This window comes from Agelaius phoeniceus, assembly GCF_051311805.1.
Source record: "Agelaius phoeniceus isolate bAgePho1 chromosome 6 unlocalized genomic scaffold, bAgePho1.hap1 SUPER_6_unloc_1, whole genome shotgun sequence".
NCBI classification, from domain to species: Eukaryota; Metazoa; Chordata; class Aves; order Passeriformes; family Icteridae; genus Agelaius; species Agelaius phoeniceus.
Window position 1 is genome coordinate 749,542 of NW_027509865.1, and position 8,469 is coordinate 758,010.

Consider the following 8,469-nt stretch of genomic DNA (forward strand, 5'->3'; position numbering starts at 1 on the left):
GTTCGCCCAGACGCTTCGAGAAGCTCTCGCAGTCCTTCCATGAGACAGCCCCGGGAGCCCCCCCATGAACCCCTCTACTCAGCAGCTCCATGCAAAAGGGAGCTGAGGCGAAGCCTCCCCCTAAAACAGCCTCGCACCCCCCCCCCCCCGGCAGGAGCCGGCCCCTCATCATCCTCACAGCTCACACCTGGGGCTCCTCCGAGCCCCCCATCATCCTCACAGCTCACACCTGGCGCTGATGCCACTCCCCAACAGCGCCTCTCCCCGTCCAGCACACAGCCCGCTTCTCACAGACACAGAGCCAACAGAAATCTGCTCCGGGTGCTGGCTTTTCTTAGTCCGTCTGCTTCCACAATTCAGACACGGACGTGCGCTGATGGCACTGAGGGAAAGCTTTCCAGTGCACAAAACTGTCATTCTGGTAGCACGCTTTGAGACGCCTTCAGAAAAAGCAGAATCAGCGCCGCCTCCTAAGAGCCCTGCTGAGGAACCCCGCCCTCCTTGGGACACCCAATGCAGCAGAGCTCGAAAAACGAGGGCAAAAGTCAAGCTTGGAGTGGAAAAGGACAATAGAAATACAGCAGCCTTTCAAGAAAGCCTTCACACAGTAATAGTGGGAGCCGGTCCCATTTCTTCTTTCCTTGCTCTCTGGAATGACATCAATACGAAGTAAAAAACCCACACGAAACACAAGGCAGAGCTGGGATTTGACACGTCTTCCTTTTGGCTCTCGGGATGACAAGCGCCTCTTCCGGGACTGCGACACGCTTTGGGCGCTGGCAGAGAACGGAGGCAAAAGGTGCCAGAGAGCCCTTTCTATCGCCTTCAGCCCCTGCAGCTGTTCTGAGGGTTCCAGGGCACAGCTCGGTCCGCTCCTAGATCAAAACCTCACGGCAATATCTTCAGAACTACTACGCATCTCCAGTCGGAACCTTCTACGTTCCTGTAAACAAATGAGTGCATAGAGAGGGTTTCTCCCCAGCTGAGTTTAGAGACCAATTCCTATTCTTTAGCAATACCTAGAAAACCGAATGCCTTGCCAGGTTTTAGCATCCTACACCCACTCACCCCGCCCTGTGCATTTGGTGGCAGCTTTGGGTCCCTCTGGGGGACGGCACCCAGCGTGACCCCCGCCCCTCGCCCGCCCCCCACCTGCTCCTGCACCGCCGTGGGGCTCCCTCTCCTGGGCACCTTGGGCTGCCCCCAACGGCATCAGAGCCCCGAGTCTTCACCCCGCCTTTCCCTGACCCCCAAAGAAGGCTCCGAACGAAGCCGACTGCCCCGGACAGCAGCGCAGCGCTTCCCCAAGCCCTTCCCACACGTGCATGGCCCCAGCAAGGGATTCTGCTGCAACAAGAAAGAGGGGGCAGCCCCCAGAAGGCTTGAGGTTCCTGCCCAGCCTCGCTGTCACGGGCCAGGGGCAGCGAGAGAGGGAGCGGCACAGACGGCGGGGACGGCCCGGCACGGAGCGGGGGCCGCTCTCAGCGCGATGCCGGCAAAGCCGCAGCTCCGGCGCTGTCGGCCGCGCTGCTTGAGCGGCACGGGGGGATCCGCCGAGAGCCTCCGGCCCCGCGCGGGGACTCCCGCAAGGGCCCAGGGGCGCCGGGCTCCGGCCCTCGGGGCTTTATTCTCCGGCAGCCCGAGCCCCGCGGCTGCGGGGCAAAGAAGAAAGGGGGCACGGGAAGAGAGGAGCGAGAGCAGGGCACGACAAAGGGCGGCGAGGGAGCTCGGGCTGTGCAGGAAAGCGGCACGGGAAGGGAAAGCCCGGGACGAGGGTACACGGAGGCTGGGCAGAGGAAGGAGACAGGGGGAACAGAAGGGAGTAGCGGGCTAGGGACAGGACAGGAAGGAGCCGGCTTTGCGGGGGGAGAGGGAATGGGGGAAAGGGAGCGAGAGAAGGCGAAGACGGGGAGAAGGAAGGAGGGCTAGAGAGAGGGACAGGCGGGGAAGCCCCCCAGAGCCCCGACTGCACCCCGAGCCCGGCCCGGCGCCTCGCCCTGCCCGGGATGCTGCGGCGCTCGGCGGAGCTCGGCTCGCTCCGGAGACGCTCGGCTCCAGTCGGCTCTTGGCGCCTCAACTCGGCTCTTGGCGCCTGCATTCGCCTCTTCGGCCGAGCTCGCCTCGCTTCGGCCCAACTCCCAGCCGCTCTGTGCCTTCGGCGCGCCTCGGCTCCGCTCGCCTCGCCTCGGCTCCCCGACGGCGGGCGGGCAAGCGCCGCCGCCTCCCGTTCAGCTCGCCCGGCTCGGGGCTCTCCGCTGCCGCGTCCCGCGGGCGGCCCGGCCACGGCGCGGACACGACCGGGAGCGCGGGCTCGGGCAGGAGCTCATTAGGCTGGGAGCGCACTGGCGCTAAGCAGCGCGCACGAGAGCAGCAGGCTCGCTTCGCCTGAGCTCGGCTCGCTTCGCTTCAGGCAGCCTCGGAAGCCTCGCCTCGGTTCGCTCGAGGCCGTCAGGGTCGGCCGCTCTCGCCTTGCTTCGGCCGAGCTCGTGCGATTCCCCCGAAGGCGGCGGCGTTCGGTTGTGGTTTTAGAAATATCCTCCTCTATCGATTGGATCTCTCTACAGTTAGATTTATATTTCTAGAATACGTCTATTAATCCAAATAAAAACCCCATCTCTAACCAAATAAATACAAGAAAACACCTTCTTTTAAACGGTATCGAAATATTTTTATACTTTGTATAGTTATACTCACATTTATATTTATCGTTTCTTTTGATGCAATCTATTAATAATTATCTATAATATCTATAAAATTCTAGACATGTATTTAAAGTATTATCTATATTATGTATCGTATCTACTGCTGCAACTGATTTTTTCTTCTAGTTTTAAACTTTATCTGTATGTATTTATGATATCTTTCTAGACTTAGATTTCTACCTTCATATTCTTTGTATTTATCATTTTTATCATCAAAACCCTGCCTATTGACAAGTAAAAAAAACCGCTTTCTTTAACGATCTAAAAATATTTTTATATTTATAATTTTCCTATTTCTATTTATAATTTGCTCTCTAGTACGTGATAACATACCTGCTCCTGCACCGCAGTGGGGCTCCCTCTCCTGGGCACCTCGGGGTGCCCCCAGTGGCATCAGAGCCCCGAGTCTTTACCCCCCCCCCCCCTTTTCCTCTAGTTAGAAACTACACTGGAACTTTTTTCTGGAAACAAAGACATGACCTAAATCCTCTCCCCATGTCCTAGACAGATAGATGTTCAGTTCTTAGTTGACTGGGCAGCAGTTTCTTCAATAGAATGATAAACAATATGGAAACGTTTTAGCTACAAGCAAATAGGCAAATCGGAACAAGGTCCTGGTGGCCAGCCACTGCAGTTCTTTTGAAGCAATTTTTTAAACAATCAAATACTGATACCACAAAAAATAAAGCAAAAAGCTGACTACCGGCTAAGAAAGAAGGAAAAATTAACTTTTGACGACAACAACAACATTCCAAGGACACAGGCTTTTTTCCAATCTCAGACCTTATTACTACTACCTCTCTTGGGAATTCTCATCGTGGATCCCAAAAGGAATAAATCCCTCAGCGTGTCCTAAAGCACCAAGGAGCTACCTACAAGTGAAGGTGGCTACTTTCAGTGCAGACACAGCTGATGACACAGCAGTGGCACAGTTCCGTGCTGCACAGGGATAGTACTGTCTCCTCTTCTCCAGCAGCTGACTCTCTCCTGCCATGGCTTCTGTAAATGCATCAGAGCATGACCTTAACCACAAACAGGCAAGAAAACACCATCCGAAGTCTTTCATTAAGCAGTACAAGAAGGGTTCCAAGCAGAGACCAACAGAATTTCAAGGAAGCAGTATGCAATTAAACCACCTCAGACTCGTTCAAGTATCCGGCAAAATGGAACCATTCAGAAATGACAAAGAAAACCCCCCCAAGTATTTATACAGGAGTCCTTAATGTCAGAAAGGGGATGACAGGTTATGTTCAGATAAGATGAATGTTTATTTGGATCTATAAATAAACTTCTCTCGTGGTCCTTTGCCAAAAAATAGAACCTACAAGTGAACACCTACACCTGCCTAAAGAGACCTAACGAGCCCCTGGCAGCCACCGGCATCAAAGCGCAGTGGATGTTTCTAATCCAGGCTAAGGAGAACAATATCACCTTTTGTTCTCTCCAGTTTGTTTCCTCTGCAGTCCTAGCTGCTTCTTATGATTTTTACAGTCTCTGTATCTTCTCGGGCAGCGCTGAGTCTGACGACCGGGATACGAGAGTCCTTCCCTGCCCTACGGAGAGAACCAGGAAAAAAAGTTCAAAAAAGAACAGGGCAGTTTGAAGTTAATACCTCCGACGAGAAGCAGCACCCGACAAACAGAGCAACGGTGAACAAAGCGTGACACCTCCCTGGGGACAGAAGACTTACAAACTCTCCGGGATTTACAATTCCAGTAACCAAGCCCTTCAGCACAGCAGCCAAGTGTCCCATTAGGTGGTGCTGCACCAAGGAATGATCCCAGAGGTTCCAAAGAGTGAAATGCACGTTATTGTCCAAAGACGTAAAATCTTGCAAAATAACAAAACTACAATAGATCTAAACTACAGGGCAAGAGTACAAGTGTTAGCTTGAGGAGCTGGAACCATCCAGGTGAGCAACTGCTAACTGGATCCTCAACAGACTTTGAGGAACCCTTCAGGATACAGAAGGGTTTTCCCAGAAATTGCACAGGCCGAGTTTTGATAGAAGTGCACTTGCCAGATGCTCAGAAACGTCACCCATCCTCCTCCGGGTGTCCTGAGAGAGCTGCGAATGGCTCTCACGTGGTTTGAGCTGGTTCTGTAAGGGCTCAGGGTGAATTTCACCAGATGCAACCAAACTGGGCAACACCCAGTGGGACAGAAGGAACCCAAAGCTTGTTTTACCCAAAGCTTGGGTAAGCAGAGCTCCAGCAAATACCGAGGAAACGGACAGAACGGGGTAACAAATAATAAACATACCTTTTTTTTTTTTTTTTTTTTTTTTTCTTTTCAGATGAGCAAAACAATTAAGGAGAAGGTGAAAACCTCACCATGACTGAACATTTCATCACCTGTAAGCTGACCATCCTTAGCATAGAGGACTCCAAATTTAAAATTCACCGATCCCTGGAAAATAAAACCAAATATTATTTGGTGAACAGTCAAACAGAAGACATAAAAATTTGGTTCCTCTAATCTTTGCCTACATCCTACACGTTAGAACATACATTTTATACCATCTCCTACTACACAATAATTTACCTTTAAACTTTGATAGTATAGCATAAAATCATTAACTTAGACGGGTGATCAATTATTATTAAGTTGGTGCTTCAAGTTATTTTTGCTGTCAGGTTCAAAAAAACATGACTTCTTTTTACTGTAACGAGCAATTGATTTAGAAGTCATCAAAAGCCCATCCAAATACAAAGCCGTATTCACCGGACGGGTCTGTGAGCAAGAAGTAGTTAGGCTTGTACTCACCTCTTGCCCTTCAAGAACCAATAAATCCTGTCAACAGAAACAGCATCTTTAGCCCCCTCCTATTAAAGATTCTACAAGGATGATGGTTTTATTTGTGTTTAGAATTTCGATTTGAAATGGCCAGCTCAATGGATAAAGAGACAGTTTAAGTAGTATTAGATTATTATTATTATTCTTATTAGCTACTGGAAGAAACAAACCGGTAGGATCTATACTTAATTACTTCTATTTCCAGGAAATCATAAAGAAAAAGAACCAAACAAAAAAAAGTCACTTCCTACCTTTTGTATCTCAGGATGAAAAATGTCTCTTGGGCTCTTCTCCAGTTTCTCCAGACTCCTGGCACTGAAATGCAAATGAACGAGTGCTTTATCGGAGGGCAAGTGCACATTCCAACCCCGAAGCACCAACCGATGGCAGTTACAGCGCTTACAAAATGAATCCTTCCCAGAGCCTCTGGGAAATGGAACGGTTTGTGCAACTGCCATTTCTTCCCCAAAATACTAACTCCCAACACTTCCTAAACTGAGTTTGCATTTTAAAAACAGAAATTAGGGAGACTCAGGGTGGAGATCAGGTTGAAATTGATTTCCTTCTAAAGCACAGGGGCTCTGTTCCATCACCCTTCACTTTGGCTCCACACGGAATCACGGGGAGCATTTTAGGAGGGCTCAAGAACCAATTCTATTTCTCTCTTTTTTCTAGTTCTCTCTCTTCCTAAATAATTCAAGGCAAGTCAAATGAAAAAGGACAAGTTCAGCATCAAATTCACACTTTTCCCCTTTGTCTGCTCAAGAACAGCCTTTAAAACCACTTCTTGCTGCCTTCAACGGTTAAGATTTGCAAAACGGTTTCGCAAGTTTGATAGGTTTATCATAAAAACCACAGAACGCAAGCTCTGAATGACAGGAAAAGGTACACAGGCAAATATCTCAGCTGATGGTGGCTTATTTGCAAACACAGACCTTAACGGAGATTGCACGGAGAATGTTTCAGTGGGACTCGAAGGGAAAAATATTTTCTGAGTACCCTGTAAACAAGAAAAGCTAGGATATATTACAGGACATACCCACGTGTTCTGCATATTCAAATAGGATTATCAATAAAAACATTTAAGAAGGAAGAAAACCAAGGTAATTTTACTCAGCTATATTTACTGCCGATTTAGAGGGAAAAAAAAAAAAGTGAACCAGAAACGCCTACAGTAGAACTTTAAACCAATTGCTTGGATAAAAGCAGCTCATGGAACATGAAGTAGAAAAAAAGCGAAAAAAGCGAAACCAGTATCAGACCTGCCTATTTTCTTACCATTGCACAAGAAAATCCGACAAGCGGTAGAAAGTCACTGCCTAAAACCGATCCTAGGACGTAACCGAGAACAATGGAGGCATTTGCTAATCTAAACGGAAACCTTTTCCGGACCCTAGTGTCAAATCACACGTTTTGTCTCTCAGCAGCTCGAGGCTGGAGAGCATTTCCCCTGGGGGTCGGGAGGGCAGGGGCACAAGGGGCTGAGTTTGCCGATCGCACCTGTGCCATCAGAAGGATCCTGCCCGGCGCTCCTTGCGCTCGCCATTCTCCGGGCCATCGCTGTGTTTTACTGCTCAGCGATGCCGCTCCATCTGTTTGCGTGAAGAAAGAGCCACGAGCACTGAGGCACTCAGCAGCCGTGGTCATGCCAGCGATGTCGAGCGCTCTCTGCTCGCAAGGCTGAGCACGCCGCGGAGCCGCCTCCGCAGCCGCTCGTCCGCCCCCCGCCCGCAGCAGCGGTAGCGGCCCGAGGGAGACGGCTGCAGCTCGGCGGCTGCCGCGCCTCCGCCAGCCCGAGGGCAGCAGCCGCACAGTGACCGCGGCAGCGCCCGGCGCCGCTCGCCCGGGGCGGCCTCCTGCAGCTCCCGGCCCGCGGCAGCAAAGCACCGCCTGGCGCTCCGCCATCGGCGGGCGGCAGCGCGCCCCGCCGAGCTCAGCCCCCGCCACCGGACCTCTGAGCGAGGCCGAGGCACCGGGCGGACGCCCCTTTCCGCGCCGCTCGGCTCCGGGCGGGCGGCCGGACGGAGGCTTCGCCCCTCCAGCGTCGCTGCCGCGGCTCCGTCCCGCGCGGGACAGGCGCCGGGAGCTCCCCGCTCCCCCGGCGAGCGGCCGCCTCGGGCCGCCAGCCATTCATATGGCGCGTCGGCCGTTGCGTCAGACGCCGCGCTTTAACGGCCGCAGGGCCTGCCGGGAGTTGGAGTCTCGGACTGACAGCCACCGCTCCGTTCTCCGCCACCGGGAGCTGCGCTCCCGCCAGGAGGTCAAACGGCTCCTTCGCTCCTGGGCGCGGAAGCACCTTAGGCAGCACCGCCCCTCCCGAATGTCCTTTCTTTTCCACTCCAACTCTTTTTTCTTTTCTTCACTCTGTTTTTCACCCCCTTTTCCACTTTCGCTCTTTCTTTTTCACTCTCACCCTTTTCCTTTTTCATTTTTTTTCTTTCCTTTCTCTTCCTCCTTTTTTTATCTTCCTTTCCTTTTTCCTTTTCTTTCTTTCTCTCTTTCTTTCTTTCTCTCTCTCTCTCTCTATTTCTTTCTTTCTCTCGCTCTCTTCCTGTCTCTCTCTCTCTTTCTTTCTGTCTGTCTCTCTTTCTTTCTTTCTCTCTGTCTCTCTGTCTCTCTCTTTCTCTCTGTCTTTCTCTCTCTTTCTCTCTTTCTCTCTGTCTCTCTCTGTCTCTCTCTCTTTCTCTCTGTCTTTCTCTCTCTTTCTCTCTTTCTCTCTGTCTCTCTCTGTCTCTCTTCTCTTTCTCTCTGTCTTTCTCTCTCTTTCTCTCTTTCTCTCTGTCTCTCTCTGTCTCTCTTTCTTTCTTTCTCTCTCTTTCTTTCTTTCTCTCTGTCTCTGTCTCTTTCTTTCTCTCTCTTTCTTTCTTTCTCTCTGTCTCTCTCTCTTTCTTTCTCTCTCTTTCTTTCTTTCTCTCTGTCTCTGTCTCTCTTTCTTTCTTTCTCTCTCTTTCTTTCTTTCTCTCTGTCTCTA

General features: G+C 51.0%; 1 protein-coding gene across 5 annotated transcripts; it reads right to left on the bottom strand.

Moving 5' to 3' along the window:
• Positions 1–3,930: 3,930 nt before the first annotated feature.
• Positions 3,931–7,098, bottom strand: LOC143691861 (GTPase-activating Rap/Ran-GAP domain-like protein 3). Of its 5 annotated transcripts, XM_077172591.1 has the most exons (6): positions 6,999–7,092; positions 6,434–6,498; positions 5,750–5,813; positions 5,469–5,495; positions 5,057–5,111; positions 3,931–4,255 (listed from the first exon to the last, which is right to left on the bottom strand). In XM_077172591.1, the coding sequence occupies exons 1-6, from the start codon at positions 7,005–7,007 to the stop codon at positions 4,188–4,190; spliced, it is 288 nt and encodes a 95-aa protein (XP_077028706.1). In that variant the 5' UTR covers positions 7,008–7,092; the 3' UTR covers positions 3,931–4,187. The 5 variants fall into 5 exon arrangements, 1 of the variants encoding a protein (XP_077028706.1); XR_013180308.1 differs by lacking the exons at positions 3,931–4,255; positions 5,469–5,495 and having other exon boundaries at positions 4,697–5,111; positions 6,999–7,098; XR_013180309.1 differs by lacking the exons at positions 5,469–5,495; positions 6,434–6,498; positions 6,999–7,092 and having other exon boundaries at positions 5,750–6,098.
• Between the last annotated feature and the right edge of the window lie 1,371 nt (positions 7,099–8,469).

Bases quoted from the DNA above. Each gene is read 5' to 3' on its own strand.
- LOC143691861 (XM_077172591.1), bottom strand. The intron at 5,496-5,749 runs GTAGGAAGTGAC...TTCTGTTGACAG, and splicing joins TTCATCCTGAGATACAAAAG to GATTTATTGGTTCTTGAAGG. The intron at 4,256-5,056 runs GTGATGAAATGT...TTCTCTCCGTAG, and splicing joins TAAGGATGGTCAGCTTACAG to GGCAGGGAAGGACTCTCGTA.